The 27874-nt window shown below is 37.4% G+C and overlaps 1 protein-coding gene across 5 annotated transcripts in view; it reads right to left on the bottom strand.

Annotated features, from left to right (window-relative positions):
- HECW2 (HECT, C2 and WW domain containing E3 ubiquitin protein ligase 2) overlaps positions 1 to 27874 on the bottom strand; it is a 186022-nt gene that overhangs the window by 34034 nt on the left and 124114 nt on the right. For all 5 annotated transcript variants that reach the window (XM_090144283.1, XM_090144285.1, XM_090144284.1 and 2 more), the window contains 11 exons: positions 25181 to 25281; positions 23113 to 24450; positions 21411 to 21506; positions 17664 to 17814; positions 17196 to 17299; positions 14840 to 14964; positions 13285 to 13470; positions 8268 to 8402; positions 5322 to 5424; positions 2675 to 2771; positions 701 to 784 (listed from right to left, as the gene is read on the bottom strand). In XM_090144283.1, the coding sequence (XP_090000409.1) occupies positions 701 to 784; positions 2675 to 2771; positions 5322 to 5424; positions 8268 to 8402; positions 13285 to 13470; positions 14840 to 14964; positions 17196 to 17299; positions 17664 to 17814; positions 21411 to 21506; positions 23113 to 24450; positions 25181 to 25281 (2520 nt within the window). The remainder of the gene's footprint in view (positions 1 to 700; positions 785 to 2674; positions 2772 to 5321; positions 5425 to 8267; positions 8403 to 13284; positions 13471 to 14839; positions 14965 to 17195; positions 17300 to 17663; positions 17815 to 21410; positions 21507 to 23112; positions 24451 to 25180; positions 25282 to 27874) is intronic.

Below are 27874 nucleotides of genomic sequence, written 5' to 3'. Positions count from 1 at the left end.
GACATCCAGCCAGCCAAAATACTGAATTCTGGCGTCATGAACCTGAGGAAGCCTGACTCATTACAATTAGCATGCAGTTTTAGCATGGTTTCTTAGAGGAGTCATGACAATACTCTTTGTTAGAAGTAGAAATCTACAAAGACTAAATATAGGTAGGAAAAGAAATTTTAGTATCTTAGTACACCATTATTTTAACACAGCCCATCTTTGTTTTTACTCCAGTATTTACTCACAGCTACAATAAACTTGCAATAATCCAGTCTAGTTCTGAGGTTTAACATGCAACATTTTAGGGAACTAATGGATAAACAATTAACATTTTATCATTAATACATCCTTGAAGCAATGGCATTATAAGTTAATTACTAAAATGTGAAGAAAATCAAAGCAAAACTTTTCAGTTAGGTATTTTTAGAAAACAAAACCAGAACAAAACAAAAACCTAGAGAAGAGAAATAAAATACGAAGGATATGAAGTTTTTCTGGGATTGCACTAACTCTTTGACTTTTCTCTTAAAGATTAATTATACTGATGATTGATTTCAATAACATAAATAATTTATTTCCTACAAAGGAAAGTTTGAAATAAAAATCTTGAATTTTCTTTATTTCACTAAATGGGTACACACTACTGTCTGGAAGGCTCCTTAGCAGCTGCCACAGCATATTCCATCCATGCACAGAAAGCAGCAGCACCTACCTGAGTAACATGACAAGGTCTGCATCACTGGATAAACGCACCAAGCCAGGCGTTCCCTCTGTCCGGATGAACTGGATCTTCTCCCTGTGTAAGCCAAAAAGAGTTACAAAATATCTGATGTACACCCCAGTAAAAAAGAAAAGAACAGAGTATATCACAAAAACCTCTAGGCTACACTTCTGTATTTCAGAAACCATTTTTTCCCCTGCCACAGCATATGCATGTGAGTAGTAAAATATTACAACTAAAAAGCTAATTTGTTCTGAAGAATGATTCGTTTCCCTCACTGATTCAATGCTTCAGGTACTGCAGACATGCAACCAGAAAAATGAGTTATTCAAGTTCACACGAGCGGTGGCCCTGAATTCAAAGCAGCAGACCAAGCCCTGTGAGAGGATATTACTATTCAGAAAGTGAACTGTTTGAAGCAATTCACAAATGTACAAATGTAAGCCATATGTTACAATGCTCTTATGATTTCTAAAGTGGGATTTTCAAAAGACATTGCATTTAGCACATCTTCCAGAAAATCCTTGCATTGTTTCTCCCTCTCTGCTTCACCCAAGTACTCAACTCTCCCAGACCCAATCTGGACACTACTGTGGAATCTATGCATCCTAAACACTGTGCATAACACACTCTGGATTGTTGTGATCTCACTATGGATTTTTAGTATCCATATTGAATATAGATATATAATGATTTGGATTATTCCTGTTCTCTCTACAGTCTGTAGAGTTTTTTCCTATATTCTAAAATGAAAGGACATCCTATTCATTTTCTAACAGTAAAAGATAGAATTTCTCTCTACCACCATCATCAAATAGAAGCATAGGCTGCAGACAGAGGGTGGTCATCAATGGCTCTATGTCCAGGTGGAGGCCGGTAACGAGTGGCATCCCCCAGGGATCTGTCTTGGGACTGGTGCTCTTTAACATCTTTATCAATGACATCGATGATGGAATCGAGTGCACCCTCAGCAAGTTTGCTGACGACACCAAGCTGAGTGGTGTGGTCGACACGGTTGAAGGAAGGGATGCCATTCAGAGGGACCTCGAGAGGCTAGAAAGGTGGGCCCGGGTGAACCTGATGAGGTTCAACACAGTGAAGTGCAGAGTTTTGCACTTGGGCCGGAGGAATCCCAGGCATCCCTACAGATTGGAAGGAGCCGTCCTTGAGAGCAGCCCTGCAGAGAAGGACCTGGGGATCCTGATGGATGAAAAGCTTAACATGAGCCAGCAGTGTGCTCTTACAGCTTGGAAAGCAAATGGTATCCCGGGCTCCATTAGAGGAGGGGGCCAGCAGGGACAGGGAGGTGATTGTTCCCCTCTACTCTGCTCTTGTGAGGCCCCATCTGGAGTACTGCGTCCAAGTGTGGAGCCCCCAGTACAAGAATGACAGGGAGAGGGTCCAGAGGAGAGCCTCAGGGGACTGGAGCACCTCCCTTATAAAGACAGTTCCAGAGCCTACTCCAATTTACATCGATGCCCAAATAGAAAGGTTTGAAGAAACGAATGGTAGATTTCAAAAGACATCTTAGTATTCAGTTAGCAACATCAGAAATCAGAAAAACATTTTCTGGGTTAATGTTTGCAGCTCTCCAAATGAACACAATCGATAACTTCTCAGGAGTTACCACTGAGAATCGTAATCCAAATGACAGTTTTTAAGTATATGCCATTTATCCCCTGTCAGGATATAAATCATATGATTGGTACCTTTGCCTGAGCCTTTTATTTAATTTTCCCTTCATTTTGTAATAGCACATTTCTTCTCTTTCCCTAAACTTTACTTCAGGGAGTTAAATAGAAATACAAAAAAGAAATACTGGCTGCAGCTTTATGGATATGTTGTCTTTCACAGGCCAAAATTCTACAATTTGTTATGTGCCACTGCCAACTTTAATGACAGCAACTAATTTAGATTAGCATTTTGTATTAGACTGGGCATAGCAGACTGACCAAATTTTAATACCTGAGTGAATGATTCCTGGTAAGATCTGGTTGACGCTCTTGTAGAATTTCAAAGATGTTGGGCTGCCGCAGAAATGCAACAATCTTGTCATTGTAAGCTGAAAATACCAACAAAAACATTGTACTGAAACAACTGTATACTAAAAGACAGGATGACATTCCTTCTTAGTTTTGAATAATGACCGTGAATTTCACTTTCACAGTCATTAGTTTAGCAGTACTGCATTAATTTATATTTATTGTGTAAGGCTACTCATAGTGCTATCACAGGGAACACATCTGATTATGAATGTGATCTGATTACAACAAATCCTTTCCACTGTTAATTAACAGTGTTAACTTTTTTTAGCAATTCCTATTACCTTTTATCAATCACACTCTTAGCTAAAGTCAAACTATAGTATTCATTGCTAGAATTAAATCAAGGTTCTTAAGTTTCCGCTGCACTGAACCATTCTCACTCATAAAAAGGAAATGTGAAGTGACACAAAGCACGAGACAATGCTTACTCTGCTATTATAAAATTAAAATATGAGTCAGGGCAATGGAGAATCCAATATCCAATTTTATAACAGCATATTTAATAGCAATGTAGACAAGGTTCTTTCTTCAAGTACCTTTAGCATCTCCTTCCAATCTGTTTGGTGTCACTGTAATCTCTACAGGCCCTTGGAGAGATGTGACTAGTGTTAGAGTGATAAATTGCGCTCTGGAGATGCCGGATTGCACTAACAGACCAGATTGAGAACTTAATTTATAGACGTAAATATAATGTCATTCATCTCATCATTTGTATGACACCTGAGACCTACAAAGCTAGGCAAGAAAACAAGATGACTATAACCACGGACATTATAAAGCTCTTACAGGCTGGGTGTAGGGTAACTAGGTGAATACTCTTCCTCTGAGAAGTAATAGTCTTTTGTTGTTATTCATACTAAGATTCTGCTTAAATTTCAAAAATACAGTGCATCCAAACAGATGGCTGTATATCCAGGCTTCTTCTCAAACCTTAACTCATCCAGGTTTGTGTGCTTACAGTAACGTTATCTGCTAGTGGAACGTGGCTTTTCAAGACTTTGACTAGACATGTATTCATCAATTCCAATTACTCAAAGATTAACATTACTCCTTTTCTTCTTTATAACTTTACAAAAAGACAGAAATAAAAGATTAGAGATTAAAAGCTTATAGTTCAATGATATCCATGTATTCTTGATATTATTCTTAGAATTTTAAGACCAGGTGAAAATAAAATACTAAACTCTCTTCCATTTTCAACATTAACAAACACTACTTAAACCTAAACATACTTCTGATGGTATAAGCATTTCCACAATTGACTTACAGCCAACTTATATTTGGCTATGTTTCTCAAGCATCAACAGACAGAAGTAGGTTACAGTCATTCAGGAGCCTTCCAAGAATAGCTGACTAAAGCTAGTCAGAATTAGAGAAAAACAATTCATATATAATGAAAGGAGTACCTATTTTTTTGGTGAATTTTTAAAATGTATTCTCTTAGCTATGTATTCATTTTTCTAAAGAGATTCCAGGACACATTCCATGTTGGTGGTGTTCAATCCATTCTCAAACATTAAACAATCAGTGGAAACACCCATATTCTAATCCCAGCTGAGGGAACTGGGATTGCTTAGTCTGAGAAGAGAAGGAGACTCAGGAGAGACTTTATAGCTCTCTACAACTACCTGGAGGAGGTTGTGGGGTGAGGGGGCTGCCTCTTCTCCTGCATACCTAGCGATAGGACTAGAGGGAATGCGTTCAAACTGCACCAGGGCACGTTCAGGTTGCATATTACAAAAAATTTCTTCTCTCAAAGAGCGGTCACGTGCTCGAATGGGTTGCCCAGGGTGGTGGTTGAGTCCTTATCCTTGGAAGCGTTCAAGAAACATTTAGATGTTCTACTAAGAGACATGGTTAGTGAGGAAATATTGCTGGTAGGTGGGCAGTTGGACCAGATGAGCTTGAAGGTCTTTTCTAACTTCGACGACTCTATGATTCTATGATTCTGTTCTAACTCTCACTTACTGCTGAGCCTGTAGTGCATGCACACCATGCACACAGCAAGGGGAAGGATTTAAATTAGCAGAGATTTTCAAGTAAACATGGCAAGTACAAAGATCCAGTTATAGTGAATCGGATTAATTTATCTTGATTTAGCACAATGTGACAGCTGTTAGATTCAATAAGATAAATTCTCTTCTTGGTGGCATAGAAATCAGTAACTTTGTGTGTATGTAACTGAGAACAGAAGTTAAGCTAATGACTAATTCCAAGCTGATTAACACTTTATGGAATCTTGCCAAAAGAGATACCCAGAAGTTCTACAAAATCACTTGAAATACCTAATTATGACACAACCTGCTGGCTTCAGCTCCTCCTGTTACCACTTAGACTAGTGGGATTAGGAAACTCAGAACAAGTAGGATTTTTACATCAATTGTTCAATTCTGCATTGACACCTGTTATTACTCCTGCAGGTTGCAACTGACTGATTAGACAGAAGTAGCCCTAACAAATTGTAACTTCCACCCACCCCTACCAAATGAAAAACACAACAGTGAAGACGGATGTGACACATTCAGTCACAGAGTACTTCTCTGAAAAGAGGCCATATGCTGACTTACCCACTGGAACCACATCCTGGTACTGAGCTCTACTGACTGTATTGAATGTACTAGATGGTCTTGGTAGAACTGGTGGTCCTGCATGACGAGAGTCCTCTCCAACCTGAAAATGTAGAAGTAAACACAATCAGTGTTTCTTTGTCAGCATATACTTAGGTATACAATAGAACAGTATTTAAGTGAGTACTTATATGACTTAAAATTAAACATAAACATAAATTTTCACAATTCTCAGTAATCAGTGTAGAAGGGATCACCTATCTTGTAAGAGAATTATTAGTAAAACATTATTTATTATGTTAGACAAGAGAAATCAAAACCATTTCTTTCCAAGTTTATTACTATTTTTAAATAACAGTCCCATTCTGAAAAATAAATTCTCCTCTAAAATACAAACTGGGAAATTTTCAGAGAGTAATTTTGTACTTCATGTACATCTTTACCCATATTAAAAGTTATAAAGATCAAAATGCAGCTCTTTCATTAGCACCATAACCACTCATGAGCAGAATTTCCCTAAACTCAAACTGGAAAGAATTCTGTGGCTAAAACAGCAATATAAAGTGAGTTCACATTCAGTCAAGGTAAATGAGTCCAAAACCGGTAAAAACATTTCTTAAAATCACTCAGGAGAACTGTTGTGAATTCTTTGTGTGTTTACCTTCTGGAAGTGATACATACAGCATATCAACATTTTTTAGTGCAGAACCATAACATAAAATTGGTTCTCGTGGCATATGTGATGCTGGGTCAACTTCTACAATTTATTGTGTGCTGAGGTTTCAGTCATTTCTACTGTGTCGTTATTTTGTATTTTATCTACATAATGCTTTTTGTTCAACCATTTTTTCATTCTCTTGGACCTTTATGTTTACTTCTCTATCCCTTTGCCTATAGATAATTGTTACTATGTGAATTACACTTCCACATTCCTGAGAATTCCAAAAAAATTCAAATGCAAAAGATCAAATAACGATAAGGGTTTTGTTAAACCCAGACTCTGGCACCACAATGAAGTAAAAGACCTGAAGTACCTCCCAAGATCTTTCTGCCCTTGGATAATACTCTCTGGAAAAAAAAATAATAACAGTAATTTCCTTTAGGCATTGTGCTGGAAAAGGAATGGCATCATTATTAGCTCCAGCTTCACGCTGCAGTTCAGCCTTAGCTAAAAAGGCATTCCTTACACTGGCTATTGTTTGTTTTAGAGCATCTCCCTATAAAAACTGGGTCAACAGCTTCGTAACATCAAAGTTTGTGGCAAGGCAAATCCAAATAAAGTATTTTGAGAATTTTTTTCATTAAGTGCTCATCTTTCTGCAATAACATACAGTTCCATGATACAATGGCTTTAAAATAGCTGCAAATAAGCAATATTTAAGTCGTAGGAGCAGAAGAAAGCATACTCAGTCTCATACATATTAATAAACATCATTACATCATCAGCCTCCAAATGGGAATACTGTTTTGAATTGCTGTTTGAGATTTCTATGTGGTGCTATACTTATATTCAAAATAGAACCACAACTGTAATCATACCAAATGAATATTTCTAAACTGGCATTAAGAAATAGATGAAGCAATTTAATTTATCTAATCTAGATGGAGTAGAATATTCCAGCAGAAAATTAGCACTGTGTGTATGCAATGTATGTACAGACTTCCTGTAAGATGAACTACACTTATGCTGCAGTATTGACAACTTCAACAGAACAGCTCATCTGTCTCTCTGTATTTTGAATGCAGATGTTGAAGTGAAGAAGAAAGATAACCTGTGTATCAATTTGGTGAAGCCAAAAAAAACACTTATGTTCTCTTATAAATCAGTAGGAACAGAAAAACTTGGTTCGTCTAGTGGAAGATCTAAACAGTTATATTAAGACCATTTTAGCTGCCTTGCCTGCTGCAAGACACCAGTGCCTACACCACATAACTGCACTGACAGATAATGCTATTTAAAATCATTCATAAAATATACCTTACATTGAGGGTGGCCATGGGAAGTATCCTTGACAACTAAACCACATTCATACAGGAAATGATAACATACACAACCAATGGGAAAACACTCCCCACAGCTCAGCGGAAGCTCCGATAGAGAAGTAGCAGAGCAGATTCACGCACCAAAACAGATCTCTGGCAGAACTTGATGTGCCACAACACTGAGCTAAAAATAGGATAAATCAGAGCATCTCACAAGTTGTAACATGTATTATCTTTTAATTCCTGTCATGGGATAGCCCTCCTCTGAAAAGAGGAATCATAGCCACCAGCACAGAGTTTTAATAACAACTACAACTAAAGATTAAACCATTGTACATACACTTGCTCATAAGTAAAAGAATTTACAGCAACAGTATGGAGACTTGTGGTGAAAAAGGTCCACAGTGGCGCATCAACATGACAGACTTTCAAATATTTTGCTTTTAGAAAGTAGAGTTAAAATACATACATAAGTCATACAATGGTTTAACAAACCCATATGCAGGAAGAAGGCTTTTTATGCTTATTCATATTGTTGCACATCTAGATGTATACACACGCACACATTTTTTTCCTCTTATTTGCAAAGTTATAACCTACATAGTTGGCAGACACCAGGCTTGACAGCAGTAAGTATTTTGATTGTAAAATTCAGGACACAGATAGTGTTAACCTGTAATCAGATGCTCTCCTGTGGTTAAATTGGGTTACTGCAAATTAAAAGTAAAATTAATGCTGATGGTTTGTTTTTTTTTTTTTTTCTGAAATAGTGTATTTCAAAAGGAACAGTGACATTCCCTGTTGGAAAATAATACCATAAACATTTATGGCTGAGTACCATCCAGTTACAGAGCAAAGATGTTCCTCACAGCAGAATGGAGCTGTGAATGGAATGATGTGAAAGAAGATGACCCTAAAAGCCTGGTGGCTCCCAACCAGAGAGAAGAGGCAGAGCAAACTTACCTCACCAGCACTGTGGCTGCGTTGCCTAGTTAAGTGCTGCCGATGGACTAAAGCACTGGTAGGCCTGCTGCTCTGCAAGGGAAGCCGAGGGTCAATGAACGTGGTCGTGCGGGAATTGTGATCAACAAAGAAAGCCTAGAAAAACAAAAAATTTATAGTCAATTGTTTGTATGACAAGAATACTCAGCAACTAAAGAATTAAATGTCTAAGGTTAATGTGTATTCAGGCTCTAGGATTCAGCCTCTGATGTCAGGCTTTCGAAATTCTTTCTTGTGTTACTGTGGCTCACATTATCCTTCAGCAGAAGAAGGATAACAGTTTTTCAATTCACTGGAGGGATTAATTCTTTAATACCTTATTTCATTCATGCCTTTAAAATCCTTTGAAATCTTCAGCTGGCCAGTTTTATTATGATTGTCAAGAAAAAAAGACTCAAATACTTAATAAAAGTCATCCTCATGTTTTCTTCCCTTCAAATATTTAATAAAAGTCATCCTCATGTTTTCTTCCTTTCATTTCCTTATAAGCAACTAAAAAATGTCATTAAGGGGCAAAACCATTCCCCTCTGTGAACTACTTAGCATATAATTATGAACACAAACTGGTGTGCAGAAGTCAAGTGTATGACTGCATCCTATGATGCATTGTGATTTCAGGTCAAAAGATATTTCTGCCATCCTCATGTTGCAACTATTCTAAGTTCATTAACCTGAAGAAATGTCAGTTGGGGACAAAAAGAAGGTGGCAACAGAAACTTTTAAAACAGGCAGCTGGTAAAGAAATACCGCATGCTGGCTGGTCTGTTGTTTGCTTAAAGCAAGGTCACAAGAGCACATATCCTGGAAAATGAAAACCTCCTGCGCTACAGTCCAATTCAAACCAAAAATTGTTTCTAAGCCTTGAGATTTAAACTTTTTCCAGTATTAGTGTTGCACTTGGAAACCCGCACTGTTCTATTTCAACTTACTTCAGCTTTTTTTTTCAGTCACAATGCTGGAAATATGGAAATGGCAAAAAAAGATCCTGATTTTGAGGAGAAGAGTTACAAGAAAGTGACATCTGGTTTGAAGAATTAAAGTCTGGACCAGCAGAGAGGTGGTTGGGTCTGCTGGAGTCATTTCTATTTGTGATACCAGTGAGGTACTTTGACCACAGTTTCATAAACAATTCAGTCCTGTGGTGTCAGCAAAAGAAACATTCCCATCTTCCCCCACCCTAACCACTTGTTTCATCCCTTGTGCACCCCCCTCCTGCCTTGTACTGGCACAAGTGTTTGCGTGGCCACACAGTGAACCCTGCTGGGGAACTGGTCCAGGCCAAAATTATTCTCTTTTGTCTGTTTCCTTGCTTCTTCTTCTAACCTCAGTCAGCCCACCAGGGACGAGAGAAGTGCAGAACTGGATCTTATAGCAACCTACAATATTCATCAAATCATTATTCAGGCTGCTTAGTACAGACAGGATAGAGAAAATGAAATTCTTGTGACTGCCATGAATGTAAGTAGGCAAGCCAGTGTGCCATGTTACACGGCAACTAAATATTGCTATGGTCAGTGGTGGGAGAAAATATTAGTATTTCCAAATCCCAACAAAAAGGAAGTACATGGAGCTGCAAATTGTGGCTGATGTCTGGCTGGGAGAGACAGAAGGAACACCAAACCTGCAAAACCTCAAAAACATTTCAGAAGAGGGCAGCAAGACCCCTACAGCCTTAACAGTGAAGGCCTGAACCTAAGATCTGGGTATGCAAGTGTTGAACCACATCACCTGAACACTGGAGAAGAATTCCCCTTCTGTTCAGATGAAATAGTTAAAAATATTTAAGTGAAACAGTGTTCCAGAATTCACAAACAACACTGCGTATCAAAAAATTACAATTTTAACTGCAATGTTTGAGCCTGATGCAGGACTTTTTTTTTTTTTTTTTTTTTTTTTACCTTGACAAATGATATCATCACCTTCAGCACAAATATTCTGAAATCTATTTCAGAACATGAAACCAGAGGAAAAGCAGAAAGAAAGCCATTACAAAATGTTGGTTTGAGGCCTGGCAAATGATTGAAAGAGGCTGCTGCAATGTATCCAGGCTTTTTGAACTATTTGCTTCTCATTTATAGGTTTACTTCACTTACTAACAATTGGTTGTTTTGTGTGTTTTATACTCATGTATCTACTATTTCTTCGAGTCTCATCTATGCATATTTCAAAGCTGTGAGGGACATTCAGCAAACCAAAAGTTGATTTCACTAAGTCGACACTATAGTGTAAAATCACTTAGGAAAAACAAAGTAGCAATTCAATAGTGGAAGAAGTACTATCTACAGTTGTTCTACACAGTATGTAGTGCTCTTTCACATTACATTTAAATAAAGAACTAACCATACATACCAAGTTTAAGACAAGTATATCTTATTAACTATGAATGCTTGCAAGTCAGCTAGTAGCAGCCTACTCAAAGCCAAAAATACTACTTCATAGCTTCAGTGAAGATATTCATTAGAGCCGTGATGTGGATATTAGCACACAGGTCAAAACACAGTGAATTTCTCAATCTCCTTCACAAAAAATTCCTCTCATAACAGCTGTCTGATTATAATTCATGAATCTTATGATGCTTGAAGAGAATGACATAAGGTGAGTAGTGCAAAAATTGTAACTTATCCATTAAACATGGATAGTTGCCTAAGTTATCTTTCACGTTAAAGTATATTTAAGCTTGCTAAAATACCTTTCTTCCTATTCAAGTCATTAATAATCAATTAGAATTTCACAGTAGAAAGAAAAAAAATACCTCTTCTAATTTATTATTATTTATTTGAGATGAGGCCAATGGGATGAAGTTCAACAAGATCAAGTGCCAGTTCCTGCACTTTGGCCACAACAACGCAAGGCAACACTACAGACTTGGGGCAGAGTGGCTGGAAGGCCCTGGAGACTTTCAAGACTAGATCAGGCTCTGTGCACCTGATCGAGGTGTGGATGTCCCTGTTCATTGCAGAGGAGTTAGACTAGGTGACCTTTAAAGGTCACTTCCAACTCTGAGGTTTCTATGATTCTACCATCTGTAATGCCACTCAGAAATCCCATACTTGATGTGTTGGACCTCCTTGGGGGTTTTATTGTCTGAAGGGGATACATGGAGGTGTCCAGGAAGAGTGGGCAACTGAGCTTAGTCGGGAAGCTTTGAAGGGAGTTTGGAGGTGGGCAGGCCCCACTTGAGCATGAATGCCTGCAAAGGTTACAAGCCATTGGAACTACACTGACATCAGGGAACATGAACTCTACTGCTCCCTTCTGCATTAGGGTGATTAGAATAATCACTGCGCCTTGTGAGCAATACCAAGCCTCTTACTACAATATACTTGGAGAAATAAAGGAAAATATCATCTCAGCACAAAAGGGGATGTAATTGTGTACTGTGGCATGGCTAATGTCCATTTGCTTCTCTTTAGCTTATGCTTTCAATAAATGAAGGTTTGATTTTGTTTGGTGTCATCAAACATGTTTCCACATACTGGACATCACTCTCTTCCAATTGCTGAATAAGCTTTCCTACTGGCCACATGCACTGTTTGTAATGAAGACAACTCAACATAAAGAGCATAAATAACTGAGCTTAATTCAAAGTGAAGAAATCCCAGTGGGGATTTATTCAGTGCTTCCTTTCACTGATTAACATTTGTCATAACCTCGCTGTTAGCAAACACAACACATGAAAGCTAAAGGTCTAATATTCTAAATGGGGCACCTATTTATAGTCAATTGAAATTGTCATATTCTTCAGGAGAGAACCAGCCTCTGAAGGACCAAACAAACAAGGATGACATAGAACTGAAGAGAGGGAGGCAAATAGCATATCCCTAACAGGGTCTCCAAAGGAAAAACACAGTGCTTTCCAAAGTTAATAAATACAAGATGAAAACAATCCTCAAGTTCTTTTTCTAGCCTTCCGTTCAGAATCTGCCTGCAATCTTTTCAAGCATCAAGTTCATTATTTACATGGACAGCATACCAGGGCTGATAACATATGAACTGATAAGCTTAGTGTGCCTGTAGTCCTAATTAGGACTTCTCAGACAAATTGATAAGCCTTATCACTTCCTCACATGTTAATCATAGTCTATTTTTAAACTTCCTATCTTCTGCAAAGAAAACCATATTCTAGATAACAAGGACACGCTAGTCTAAATTTACATTAAAATTACATTACTACAAAAATTTGTCTGTTATTTTATTAGAATTCCAGAAGTGACATTTGTTTTGCAGACCTTGCAACTATTCATTAATGAATGAAGATCTTGAAACTTCCTACACAGTTTCTGTGTGGTTACCCAATATAGAGTCAGCAGAGTAAGTATCCCTGTGGCTATTGCAAGTGCACCAATATTATTTCAGAATCTGATGAATGCTGGAACTACTTAGCATTTGGATAGAGGATTCACCTAGGAAAACTGTTACATATTAAAGAAAAAAGACCAAATAATGCACACTAATAAATTTCACTTGAGATGCTAAAGGTTGACAGTTAAAGAAGAAAGTTGATACAAATAATCCAACAACAACTCAATAAAATTCAATAGATAACAAAATTAAGTAAGTTTACATTGAAACTTTCTTCTGACTACAAAGGCAAAACTCTAAAGCACTTTACTGACCTGCTTATATTTCCACATTAAATAATTATTTTCAGAAGAAGTTTTAAGACATCCAAAGGAATCCAAGTGACCTATTTCAGTGTGAAAAGACTACTGATTTTCCATTAATATTTCTTATAGTGATCAATATTTACTTTTCAGTCTCCTTTTCCTCTCGCATAATGTTTTGCCAGCATAAATAAGAAATTCCAATCTTATTTTGAAAAAGGGAAAAAGGAAAAATATGCATCTTTACGTACATTGGGGAATCATGGGCATTTATGCTCCTTCTAAAGAACAGTAAGAAGAACACTAATCCTAACACTGCAACATTCAAAAATCACACACTGAACAGAGATATAAGTGTGTCACTTATAAGTTACCTTGCCCTGATGGTCATGTTTCATTTCCCAACCTCTTGGCAGCTCCAGCTGTTTGTTAGCAAACATGTTTAGGAAGCCCACCAAATCACGATTATGCTGGTAGCGCTCAAAATGGTGGGTGTCCCGCCGGACTTTGGTGATCATGTGCTTCAAACATGTGTTATTTGTAAACATGCGGTAGGCACTCTGAAAAACATGTAACAATAATAACTTTACTACAAAAGACAACACCTCCACTCTAAAAAATGATCATTTCCAACTATGCAGCAGTATCAGAAACTGGTCATCCTTACGTGATTTTGGAATAAGTGTTCAGTGTTTTGTTTTTGCTTTCATTTGATGCACATGAACTTCAGCAAAGTGTTAAATACAGTAATTTGGACTCCATCTACAACACTTGTGCCATGAACTGTGAAGAATTTCGTAACATTAGAATTGCTTAAAAGATTAAGATCTCATAAGTATTCTAAGATATCTGCAGTAACAAGTCAAACATAGCCATAGAACAGTCATAAAGCTGGTAAGGTTTTCTGCAGAACAGAGACATATGCTTGTAGAACTTATCACAATTACATATAAATCCATAGACTTCTCAAAAAAGAGGGAAAGAAAGAACCCTATAATTGCAAGCCCATGTGTAATTTATCTAATAAAATTAAACAGTAAAAAGAGAGCACTGAGGAGCAGAGAAAACTTTACATAGAAGGGAAAAATAAACAGTTTACACTCTTACTCCAGAAAAAAAAAACAACAGCCCAACAGAAATCAGATCTTTGTCTCAGAGCTGGCAATAGACAGAAGCTAAAACATAAGTCCTTCTACTGCAGTGTGCTGCTACCTAGGATCGCTCTGTGCTCCTACCTTTGTTCTCTGGCCAGAGGTCTTATCTGCCTCTGCCCTATTTCAAATATTGAAGATAAAGAGGCATACTCCAAGTAGAATTTTTCAGATATGCACAGGTATGCGTATTAGAACTGAATTAAAATCTATCAGTAATTAGAAAAAAAAAACCTGGATAATTTACTAATGTGCTTGCAGACAATAAATTCATCCCACTACATCTGTTCACAATATATATTCCTTACGAGAAGAAAAACAGGGAAAAGAGAAAAGGAAAACATACACTCAGATGTCTTCTTGTTCACTGTGATCTCTGAAGTATTTTGATATAAATCAGGTAATTTGGGTGACACAAACCTTCCCATGAGCAGCAAAATGACCATAAAATAGAAACTTCATTTTCATTCAAAAAAAAAAAAGTCCATCAGTTTTTGAAGAATAAAGCTATTGCTTCAATGAACAAGTCAGTTTGGTATCCTAAAAAAGATGCACAGCTGAGTAAAAAACAAAAACTTAGAAGGTCTAATGCCAAATAGGACTTCTCTGGCAGCCCACCAACTGCAAGGAATGATGATGAGTGTTTCAGTTGATCCAGCTTCCATATGCACTACTAATATTTTACCATCAAACACTGAGTAATACCTCTGCATGCAAAATATCTGTATATATAAAGATGTATTCATCAAAGTCTTTCACCTGAACAGACTGTACTCACAGGGTTAGAATGCAGCACTGTAAAGAACTCTGGGCTGATAAGAAATTTCACAGGGGGAGACTGGAGCAACAAAGTAAGTCTGGATCTGGAGGTAGAGTGAGGCAGCACATTCTCTCTTCGAAAATCTAACAGCAAAGTGAATGACAGTTCACAACTCCAGTAATAAATATTACCAAAACACTACTGCAAACAACTACATCGATTAGCTACACAAAAAAGAAAAACACTGGGTATACAATTGTATTGGTTTCATTACCCACATAAGCGCACCCAAAATTTTTCTAATATCTGAATTTGTATCTAGAAGATCTAATTTGTTGCTTTTGATGAAAAATCATTTAATAATAAAATAATGTTTCAAAGTACTTCCAATTATTTTGGTTACCAATCACATGCCTATATATAAATTGCAAAGAAGACCCCTGTGTCAAGCCTACAATGCTGTATTGTAGCTGTACGCAGATAACAGTTATTTTATAAATGCTGACCAATGCATACAGAAGTCATTGTACATTTAAAAATGTTTCATTCTTTCTTCCTTAAAAAGCAAAATAAATTAAAAAATCACTGCCAGTAACACAGCTCTGATCCTGACACAGTACTTAAAATATTTAAGCAGCTTATGTAAGTTAAAAACAGGTTGCCACAGAAGTACCTTTCACATTCAACTTTGAGTAAACATTTGGTTCTTCTCCTAGCAACTGCTGAAGCGTGCTGATTTCTCAACAGTATCAGGAACTGAAAACACATAATGTGTAATATTTTCTACATCATTTTCCTAACCCCCTTTGAAAATCAATAGCATGTTTGGATGCACGTTTCAAAGTAATTGAAAAATTGTAAATTCAGATTGGGTCTCCAGCGATTTTACTCCAAAATTTTACTCCATCTTCGACACATCACTGTTTCTTTCTTTTACATAACATGGAATTTGCACAATTCCCCATCAAATGAACGTTAATCACATAAAACACAGCTACCATGGATATAAAAGAATAACCCAGAGGCAGAGAAAGGAGAAGAAAGGCAGTGAATGAAACTGTAAAGGAAAAAAATAAGAATAAACTGTAATTTTTTTTAAAAAAAGAGGAGGAAAAGAATGAGTGACATTCAAAACCTGGATGACTAAATACTACTGGGAAAAAAGGGAATAAGGGACCTATTCATTCTGCATATAAGAGGAAAACAGAAAATGGAAAGGTAATAAGTAAAGGGAAGTAAGTGAGAAAAAAAAAGAATTTGAAAAACCGGTTCTAAAACAGCACACTCCCAAATGCTCCTATGTTTACAGAGTGACAGGAGTGTACCGTAAGGATTCCTGAAGCTCTGCCTCAATACCTGGGCTGGGAGCATCATCCAGCTCCTTGGTACAAAATCTGTGTGTGTAACAATCACCTCTCACATCCTGGAAGATGCTGGGGCATGCTACTCATAGGTCCACTGTCTTAGATGGGTAATCTGGAAACCAGGATGTGTCAACTGGGTGGATTTTTTTTGCAGTTGGGAGGCTTGCTAATTTGTTTTATGAAAGGCTCATTCAGTTGAATTTGCTAATTAGGCTGAATTTGCTTTAAATTCAACTAGCTGCTTCTGCAAAGGCCCAAACAGGCATATGAACAAAGAAAAGGAAAAGGCTAGGGTAGAAATAAAGAAAACGAATATAAAAGGGGCATTTGGCCAAATCACAGATTCTGCAGTGACCTGAAATGCAAGAATGGTTAGCATTGCTTGGGCAATAGATGAACTGAGAAAGGAGGATTATGGGAGAATATAATGAGAATCTGCAGACAAAAACAGAACGGAAACAGACAAAAACTACAGAAGTGATCGGATGGCTAACAAGGTAACTATACATTTACTAGTAAATTTGTAGTAGGAATATGACCAAGGAGAGAACTGCACAGCTAGAGGAAAAATAAGGAATGATGCTATAAAAGTATTTTATAAAGATCTTTCCTTATGCATTCATTTGGAAAGTTAACACCAGGTAGACAATCAATAACTAAGGACTAGGAGAAGAAAGAATTCTAGTCCTTTCTTGTCCTGTAGTATAACATTACAGAATGTGGCAGCCCATAAAATTTGTAACTCAGACCACACTATTTTATACTCTTTCTCTGCTAATGTCCTATCTGTGTTTTTACCCAGTCAGACACTGACAGAAAAAGGCTCTGACTCTCACATTCATCTCCTTAGCACATCAAACAGGTTGCGCCATTGTCTTAAAAAACTAGACAGCAATGAAAACAAATTGTGACCCAGACTTCCAGGAGCAGAAAGTATGTCCTGCTCTATGTCATTAACTAAATCATCCGCAAGATGAATGCTACCTTTAGTGATTTTTTTTTGTTTTTACCTGCATTAGAATGGTGAAAATCAGTTTCCTCTCCAGCTCCATCCACTGCACTTGTATGCTCTTCAGGCCTGTCATTAGTCATTGTTCGGCGGATGCTCTGATACCTAGGGTTAGAAAACTGGACTTTATATGTAGTATATGGTAACTATGAGCCAACTCGGGCTCTGAGGGTCTCTAGTAATAAAGTTAGGCTTGCCCTACTTTTCTGCCATGTAGCTGAACCTCTTTTAGTATTATAAGCATCTTGAATTTCTAAAGATCATTAGCAGATTTTTGTTAGCTGTTAAACACAGGTGAAATATGATAGGTTCAGAAGCCCACATACAATCTAAAAGGAACAACCACATAAAAATAAACATACATGGCCAGCTGCAGTAGCAACTGGGACCTAGTCTTTCTACTCGGTCTTACAGAGATAAATAAAGTTTTGCAAACACACAATTCACAAACAATAATGGTAATTCTTACCGGCGATTCAGCTGTTCCATTTGCTGTATGGAATTTGATCTCTGGAGAATCTGTGGGGCTGGAGGGGCTGTGGGTCGCTGCCAAGTTGTTGTCCTGTTCACGTGGTCAACATAAAATATCCGTCCATGGCTGTCAATTCGAGCCTCCCAGTCTAAGTAGTAATAAAATACTGTGAACTACAGGGAGTTTGGGGTTTATTTCAGCATTTGTTTTACTTTTTTGTTATATCTTTTACAGGATGACTGCAGCACAAAACTTTCTCACTGAAGGGCTAAAAGACACAGCTTTTCCCTGATTTTATCCCCTAAATCAAACTCTTCACGCGTTCTATGGAACCCCTATGTAACAGCATAGAGAAATGAATAAAAACAAGCCCTCAATAAACAGTGATTGTCCTAGAAAAAAAAAAAATTAAATATATTTAATATAATTCTCTTAGACTAGAGCATTTAAAGATGAGATCTCTGAGGCTTATTTGAGTACAATAAGCCAATGTCCAAATGTCAAACATCTTGCAAAGCTTGACACACCTGTCCCTGATTTTCCCCAGCTAAAAGTAGCAGTAATGAAACAGATGCCAGTGCTCTTCCTGGGTGTTGTATGTACCTATGATATAAATAATAGCAGAGAAGATGAACAACTATAGTTATCAAACATCTTCATATACTAAATGCATGTTCCAGAATTGCAGATCTTGCGATTATCATAGCAAATTCACCTTGTTGTCCAAGCAGTAACTATAATGCTGGTTTTGCTACACAAACTACAAACAACATTAGAAGTCTAGCATGGACCATGATGGTCTCCTGCAACTAATGTTGCAGAAGACCAGACTATTGTATCAGTAACTACTGTAAAATGGGAACCACTGTTTTATTAACAATATCTAACATTGAGTTATGTTGGAAGAAAGAAGATAGCAGCATGAGATCCTCTGAATGCAGTTCTTCCCCTCTGTCCATAGGATACATACAATTTCACAAAAAACGTGCAACCTACTTAGCATGTCAGCTAAAAAGAAATCTTTAAAAGTTCAAAAGGTTTATAGAAGAGACTTTCTATATCTTAAGTCCACGTGGAAACTTCAGTAACTGCAGTAAATGAATTAAAAAACCACAGCCAGGCAACCAATTCTAAATGACCGCTTAGAAAGAAGATATAGAAATATCTTCATAGCAAGAGAAAAAATGAAATTCTACTGTCAGCTACTGAACTAAGTGACACCCTTAAAACCTCAGGCTGTATGTGCGTTCTGATTATTGTCAGCAACTGAAAGTAGCTAAGTGGCTCAGTGCATGACAATGTCAGGTCTGAGTTGAATCGCAAAGAAGTTAAAAAAATAAAAAGACAGGTTTTGAGATAAACGGAATGTGTCAGATCTGCAAGACTGCTGTGTATTTCAGCCTACCACAATGCTGTTCTTCTTATTTCTCTATGGTGCATGACCAGAACAGCCTATTAGTGATTAGAGTATTATTACTGCAAATGAACTATGTAGGAAAGTAAATTTGGAGCAAGAAAAGCAACATAATGGGATAGGAATAAAGAGAACTGTTTTAAGGAATAAATTTCAATTCCAGGAGAAAATGTGTTAACTTCATTTTTCTCCAAGTCCACATTAAAAACTGAATATTTTGCACTATGTTGTGAATTAAAAGTTCAAAATAAACAAAATTGCACCAATGCAAAGGTTATGGATTCATCACTGCACTTGCTATTCAGAATGTAACACATTTCAAAGTTACTCTAAAAGAAGAAAAAATAATTTAATTTCTAACTCAAAAAACCAAACAATTCAGCATGCTCTGAAGAACCTTTGGTTTTTTCTCCCCATAAAGAAAAAAAAATTAAAAAGACAGAAACCGATGCTTCAGGGCAAAGATCTCATTTCAAAAGATCAGTATCTATCTACTGATGAAATAAAAATACACACATTTCATTATTCAGTTTAGATTTCAAACCCTTACACTGTATAGCAGTGGACCGTTCTCCTGTAGTGATTATATATGTCCAGTTCCAACAGTCGTCACTTCCGTAACGTGTTTGAGGAATAAAAGAAGTTTTGCCTTCATTCATCTTTAACTACACAAGTCTGAACAACTGTGCAATGGGTCCTGAAGTAAATAAAGCGCCTCCATCACTACTGTGATGACAAGGATATCTTCCCATAGTCTAACTGTTGCTACCAACAGTGTTACAAAGAACTTAGCTCGCCGAACTGCAAAATTGTATTTAATCAATTTGCTGATCTTTCCCTAGGAATGTTATAGCACAGTGTTACATGTTCGAGACAGACATACTAGGTATGTCCTGCTCTAGAGATCTGTTCTGGGCAGAGATTCAGGGAGAAAAAACGAATCTTGGAAGCCATTAGTATTAAAGATTTCATTCACATTAACAGATGAATGATTACCGTAACTGTGGCATTGGGCTTTGATTTTAAAGGTGTGTATGCTGGTGCGTAAGCATATATATGCCTGTGCACAACTGTGTGAAATCCCAGCAAATGTCAGAAGTGTTACAATCCCACACAGCCAGACCTTCTCCATTAATATTACAATATTTTTCCCAACAAGACACTGTAGTGTACAGTTTGCTTTTGAAACACACAACCATGGTACTATAGAGGTTATCTCTAAGCATTCCTAACTTATTACACCTGATCTTCCATAATGTTCTCTCTCCTTTTCAGTATGAAAATGATAAAAATTCAAATGAAGTCTATGTCTCCCAGCCACTATTTTGTGAAAAATAACTCTGGTTTATTGAGATGGCAGTTAATTAACTTCAGGACCCGTGCAGAGGACTAATTTGTTATATGCACTGCTCATAACAGAATCAGCAGGGAGCAAAATATTCTCATCGCCCTGACATTCCAATGCATGCTTCTATCTGTGTTCTGCTACATGACTCCAATCACCCTCTCCAATTATCAGGCAAACTCAGTCCCTTTCCACACAGTGGATTGGGTTCTATTCATTTTACATTAAATATCTGAATTCCTGGTTTCTTTAAAATCATAGAGCTCTGTCACTGACTTCACTGGGCCAAAGTTTGATTTTTTCTTTCTTTTGTAAAGTCATTTCCTCATTAGTTGTGTACATTTGTTTTTACTCCTTCCCACCTTTTTAAGTATCTAATACTAAACAGATCATCACTGCTACAAGTTTAATCAAATGCATCAGTTCAAAATTGGGAAAAACATATTTTCCATATATATTATAGAAACAATTCCTCAATCAATTTAGCTTATCCAACAATTGCATAACATCCAAGTTTATGCAAAAGCATTGACAGTGCCTCAGAAAATGCAAGGAAAACACAATTCATGTAAACTGTAAAGACAGAAAGATGCTATTTGTTTCTTTGTAAATCATCACTATACATGACATCCTTGTAGATTTCAGTGTGCTTGATATCTTGGCCCCTCACAAAACCTGTCACATCACTTCCATCCTCACTTGCTCTGCATTTTTAAAAGGCAGCATCACACCTTCCTAATATTCTGCAAATTTTGCTTAACAAGTCTGTATACATCAAGTATAATTATCATCACACATCCTGATAGTTTACAGACTGAGCACAATGCCCTCCATGGGAACAGCACTACACTTAATCATCATCCTTCCTCATTTAGAGCTACTCAGATGTTCATTTGTAGTTCTCACATTTAAAAATGAAACATAATGAGGTCTCATTAATAGCATTCTGGCAGCTTATCCCTGCATTAAAGTATGAGGAACCTACTTGGTGGTAGTGCCTCATCCACTCGCTGGTACCGGCTAACATCCTGACGTACTGAAGGCAGTGACCTCAAGGGCTGATGGCCATTGGCTTGAGCACCTAGAATCAAAACGCCCACAAATTACGTCTCAGTCAATGTGGGTAAAACCTACAATTGTCTCTGAAGTGAACAAGACATGCTACAACTTCTGCAGGACTATGACATTTTAGGATATACCTAAGAGTCATTGGCTTTTCTGGCAAAGTAAGTCAAGTCTACAGCTCAGGGTGATTTCTCTGGCATACTCTGCAGTTCTTGTCTAGAAAACATCACTTCTTGGGACACACCAAATCCTCCTGTGACCAAGAGAAAGACGCAGACAGCCATGTGTGCCCAAGCCTTATCCCAGCAAAGGACATGGCCATCACAGAAACCTGATGTGAGGTGACACTGCTCATCAATTTTCCTTGGTGCAGCAACATTGATTAGCTAGGATCTGACTGATTACTAGGAACTGACTACTAGTAAAGTGTCTTAAATGTCTAGAAAATGATGCAAAATAATGTGTTGTATTGTATTTGTTATTTTAATACTGAAGTTATTCTTTCCAAATCAAAGAGTTGCATATGGGGAGAAGAAATGAATAGACCTATGATTTCTCTCCCACAAACAGGTATAACCATAATCAGTACAGAAGTAAATGTACTTGCAGGGTTTAAGGAAGAGAATTTATTTGTGCTTACCTCATTTTCCCCCTCCCCTTCTAACAGAATCACAGCTAATGTTCCCTGAGATTTCTGGTGCAGTATTTGGCACTCAAAAGTGAAAAAAATAATAACACTGAAAAAATAATTTGCTCTTCAGGATTACTGATTTTCAACAAACTTTTAAGATAAATATGATTTTCTACAAACACATCCAGAACAGGATGTACTTCAAAGACAGGGAAATTAACCAAAACATCTGAAATGTTATTAAAAAGAGATGTCCAGAAATCCAACTTGGTCCATGCACTTGATCATACCCACTTCAATCCCTGAATGGGTAATAAATTGTGAAATTAGCTTGAAAAAAATCTACTATGGACACAAATCAATTTTCAGTGATTTTAGCAAGATGCAAAATCCTCAACTGTTAAACTAATCTTACAATTGGGAATAGCTTTACAGTTTTGAGTAATGCATTCCTCTCTGCCTATGATTCCTGCTGTGTTAGGTTGTGCCTAAACTGACAATAAACTGCAAAAGTTAAGACAGTAGCTGAGGTGTGATTAAAATAACTCTTTTTTCAGATTTTATTTTTTAATTATCCTTACATTTTAGTGCTTATATTTTTTTTTTCTTACCCCTATAAACATGCTGGAGAAAAGATCTAAGTATGAATTCTAGATTGCATATAGTTTGGGGATCCATCTATGACTTCCCAATTACCACTTCAATTAGCAAGCAAGACAATATTGTGAAATACTTTCCTCCTCTTCATTCTCCTTCTCAATACTCTCTCAAGAATTAAAATATATCCAATTTCAAAACAAATGTCTTCATTTTTCAGTTTTCAGTTTTGATGTTTAAGAGTCTCTTAAACAAAGCAGTGTCTCAAAGAAAGACAAATCTTTAAGGAGAATGAAATTGAGAAATCATTATCTTTATTTTCAGATGTTTGTTTTTAAATAATATTTTTTGACTGCAGAGTGGTCACTTCATAAAGTGCTCCTGCAGTTGTTACCTCCAGTAGCTCCTTCAACCTCTGCTGTGGCACCCTCACAAGGTGCTTGGGCTCCTTCTGTTTCTTCATCCTGAGACTGGCTATTGCCAGCTGCTGCCTGCAGGCTTCTTCTTCTTTGCCAGACTTCTTCTGCATCCTCTTGGTCTTGTAATTCACCTCCCTCAGCCTCCTGTACTTCCTCCTGAGGTAACTGTACTGCAGGCAGAGAACCAGAAGTACTTGGAGAGTCCTGTGTTTCAGCAACTGGCTCAGTCCTGGCCACATCAGTGGCACAAGCTCCCTCTTCTTCTTCCTGAGAAGAAAATGCTGGAGTCTCAGGAAACCTGGCACTTTCAAAAGAACAGCGCATTTCAACTGAGGAACGTCGCACAGTTGCACTTTCATTACAAGAGCTGTCTGCCCCTTCCACATCACTCTCCCCTTCCTGCCGGGTGCTAGCCTCACTGACACTTTCTGTGCGAGCAGGATCGCTCTGCTCAGTTTCCGATGACAGCTGGGAAGGTTCAGACCCTTGATCAATAGACTCTGTTTCACTAACACCCCTTCTGCTCCCAGCAGCAGCATCGGCAGCTCCTGCATCTGTACTACTGGGAGGCTGCTCTGCCTCCTGCACAGCATACGAGTCACTGCCAGCCTGCTCTGCCGGTGTTTCACTCTGAGAACCTTGCAGGCTTTCACCTTCAACTAACTGTGATGGTGAAAGCTCTGGAAGACTCTCTGGCTGGTCATCAGTTGAGGGCAAAGGAGCTTCAGAGGCTGAAACGTTTTCATTCTCTGCAGGCCCTTGTGTTACCTGATCTGACGAGTAGCTTAAACCATTTCTTTCAACATTTCTTGTAGCACCATTAAGCATTACTAAGCCACCATCATCTTCCAAGGAAGATGGGAAACCCAGGTCTTGATGTAGCTCATGTTCCTCCTCATCTGAGTCAATGTGAAGCATTGCATTAAGTCTTGTGTCAGTAGGGAAGCTACTCCTCAGTTTTGGGGAGGCTCCACGAGGACGCTCGCCAGAGGCAGACGTCCCAGGTCTGGGATGATTACTGTGTTCTATTGCATCCAGGTAGTCATTCAGAGAGTCCTGGCGACCTCTCGGAGGTGATGATCTTGAAGCACCAGAGGTTAATTCATCCTGATCTGTTTCTAGTGTTGTACTAGTCCTTAAAGGATGTCTCTGGATTGTCTCTCCGGACGAGTCCTCAAGGACTGGACCATTGGAACACACTGTGGAAGTATCGTGATGTCCTGCTGGCATGTCCTCATCATCAGAAGGGCTGCCCAAGTCTCCATTTACAGAGTGAACTCCTAGCAAAGTGCCAACTGTTTCCGGTGAAGCATCTGCAGGGACACAAAGATTGAATGTGAAATATGTAATGCAGCCACCATGAGCTCATTCTACTTCTGCAGCATCACAGAAGGGATATAAAAATCATCTTCAAGTTATAGGCTTATTTTAATTAGACAACAAAGTGAAGAAAATATAGTTAAAATAATACAGATATCTACACTATTGTAACAGCAATCACAGAATTTTCTTTGTACAAATCTATCCTAGTCTTTAGCAAAATTTCACAGGCAAAAAATATTACTCCCATTTTGCTTTCAAAAGGCATAGCATTGCAAAGCATCTTGCCAAACTGTAAAACCAGCCTCACAAAAAAAGGAACCAGTTTTCTACAGCATCCCTCTTATACTCAGCAATGGGATATATATAAAACTAGTTGTCCTTAGCACCATGCAAACCAACACCCAAGACCACATTAAAAATCACAACTGTGCACAGATACAAAATTCTATACACAACAGTTATTTTGAGTAAATCGGACTTTTCTACTGTAAAGAATGGGAATCTACCCAAGATAAATGGATGATTGTTGGTGTTTTGGAAATATAATCTCCCAAGTCACATCCAACATATCTAAAATATGAATCCCACAAGCAAAAAGCAATAATAGAGGCCACATAACCAAATGAGACACTTAATTTTGATAGATTATCTTAGAAATAAAAATATGTAACTACTCTTCATATAACTATTTAGAGACCCAGGTCACTGCCAAATTCTCACCTTCATGAACAGAAGATGTGATTTCCACTTTGAACTGGAGATATCCACTTACATGATCTGCTGGGAGCCTTCTACCAAGATTATAGCTGACAATCTGGTCTCTGCAAAAATAAAGGTATTGTTGGCTTTGGGGTTGCTTTTTTTGGTCTCTTGCTTGTTTTTTTTCAAATTTTAACTGGTTTTATTTTTCCAACATTTTATATGAGAAGTGCTTATCAGGTAGAGTCAGTGTATTAGAAGTGTATTATTTTAACACTTTTAAAATTAACCACATACACTGGCTTGTGTGGAAAAGAACAAACATCAACAATGGTGTAATGTATTGTTTGTTAACACATAAAAGAGCCTAATAAATGACTGTATTTTTCAAATATGCATTGTGGAATTCTCACACATTTCAAAATCTGTTTTTAATTCCAAAACAGACCACATTGAAAAGGATCTTTTTTCTTTACCTTCTCCTCCCTCCAACAAAAAATCTCTTTTATTAACAAAAACCTTTAATTTTGAAAGCCTTCGCCCCCTTGTGGATTCTACTGTAAAACAAATAAACAAAAAAGCCAAACAACTTCTTCTAATTTTAGTTCTCATTCAATAAAGCGCTTCTATATCTGCTTAAACACACTGTCATTTAGAAAAGCTTTTAATGCTCAGAATACAAGTGTTATTGAGTTCAGCAGGACTGAGACTTGATTAGGTGCCTGTATCAGCTTTAGACTTGGGATATGATTCTGGATTCTTACTATGCCCCACCAGAATGTACAGTCCCAGTCACCTTCCACACAGTTGAAGAGAGAGGAGGGGGCTGCCGGAAAGCACCATGGAAAATCAGTGCTATTTCTGCAATTGCATTTTTTGTACCGGTACAAACACCTCTACTGAGAGCATTCTTACTACAAAAAGCGACAGACTAAAAGGCAACTCCTGAGATAAACTGCAGCTGTTTAGCTACAAACATTACTTTGAGCAAAAAAAAAAAAGCCCTACGCGGATAACTTAAGGCAAAGCAGCCTCCCTACATTGCTCTACAGAGCACATGACTTCAAGTCATCACAGATGTGTTTCTTGAATCTATGTCACAGATTCATTGCTCAGCACTTCAACTGCAATTCTTCAGTTAGACTTGGGAGTATCTTCAGAAGATTCTTTTATGTAAGGTTTACAATGCCATAGGCAATAAGGATTAGAGAAAGCCATGACATAAATAATGTCTGCTGTGGACTGAGCTAAATCAATATGCAATCATTCTTATGCTCATGTATGGTATTTTCCATGGAATTTAAGGAGACATTGGCCATCTCACTATGAAAAAAAACTTGTAAGCTATACCAACAGTTACAGGTAGGCCAAAGTCTACAGCAATTTGCCTAAAAATAAGTTCTAAGAAGTTCTGGACTTCATTTTTTCATTCATAATGATATGTGCAAAGGCAAGTTAAGCATACGGTGTACTGTAATTCCTTTGACTTATGTATTTCAAGCTCACACTTTAATCCAGAAGAGGATTTCCACTGTTATTGACATTATGAAAATGAAGAGGAAGAGGGTGAGTATGTTTCACTCACTTGACCAAAACTAAAATAAGAGAATGATAACAACTGATTGTATACGTGGTACAGTTCTACTGCCTGTCTGTATTGCTCACTCCTTCCCTTTGCGAGACTTCTGGTGAAATACTGTCTGTCCTTAGCATATCTAAGAAAACAGGTACCTGACAACTGATAGGTATGGGAAAAAAAAAAAAAAGCAAATAAATTACAGATAAATAGGAAAAATACCTTTAAGAATGATTTATCATTAGTTTTAACATCAGGATTGCAAAACAAAATACTCACCTGTATTCCTGCTACATATTTACTATACTGCCCTTCCTATTCTAAACAGAAGTATGGAGAAGAAAACAGGAAATGTCTTCCAGAATTTTGGTTTGAAAAAAAAAAAAACAAACAAGAACTGGCGAATGTAGCAAAAAGGCTTTATTTATCACTGTTAGGAATCCCAGATAGATGCCAAAATATTTTGGGATACAGCATGGAAATGAAATCCCTGATCTAGGTCTTGAAATCAACATCATTCTCCTATTTTTGAGTGTCTAGTAGTGTGCAAATTTATTAGAAAAAGCTGCTTTCTCCAATATATTATAAGTTGTTGAAACTCAGAGATGAAGCATTTCTTAGTAAAATTAAATTTTATGCACTTAAGCAGAGCTTTTTCTTTTTCTTTTTAAAAAATAAATTATCAGAAGACATCATCAGAATTTTAAGCTACTCTTACAATTTTATTCTTACTTTACTTACCAGTGTAACCACCACTTTGGAAACTTAAAGCTGAAAACTTTTCAAACTGAATTTGTTTTTCTCCAGTTATGCAACTTGTTACTTTGATGAGAATATCTGTGAAAAAGGAGGCCAGTTGTTTATACCCTGCTTTTTGTGCAACAGCTTGATGATGCTGCCATTCCCTTAAACTCTCAAGGAAGAGTACAAACATTTTCTTTTACCATCATTTCTCATAGGCCTCATCCAGTGGCCATTTAATATTAATGGCAACTCATAGCTTTGATTTAGGTCCTATACAAAATACATTGGAACAGTTGTGTCTCTCTCTTCGTCTTTTGAGAAATTATTTTTTCTACTCTGCCAAACAGAACATACAATAGAGAAAAGACTCTGACAAAACAACAAACCCTACACTT

This window comes from Phasianus colchicus, chromosome 7, assembly GCF_987193195.1.
Source record: "Phasianus colchicus chromosome 7, bPhaCol1.hap1.1, whole genome shotgun sequence".
Lineage (NCBI taxonomy): Eukaryota > Metazoa > Chordata > Aves > Galliformes > Phasianidae > Phasianus > Phasianus colchicus.
This window is presented reverse-complemented; position numbering and strand designations above follow the sequence as displayed.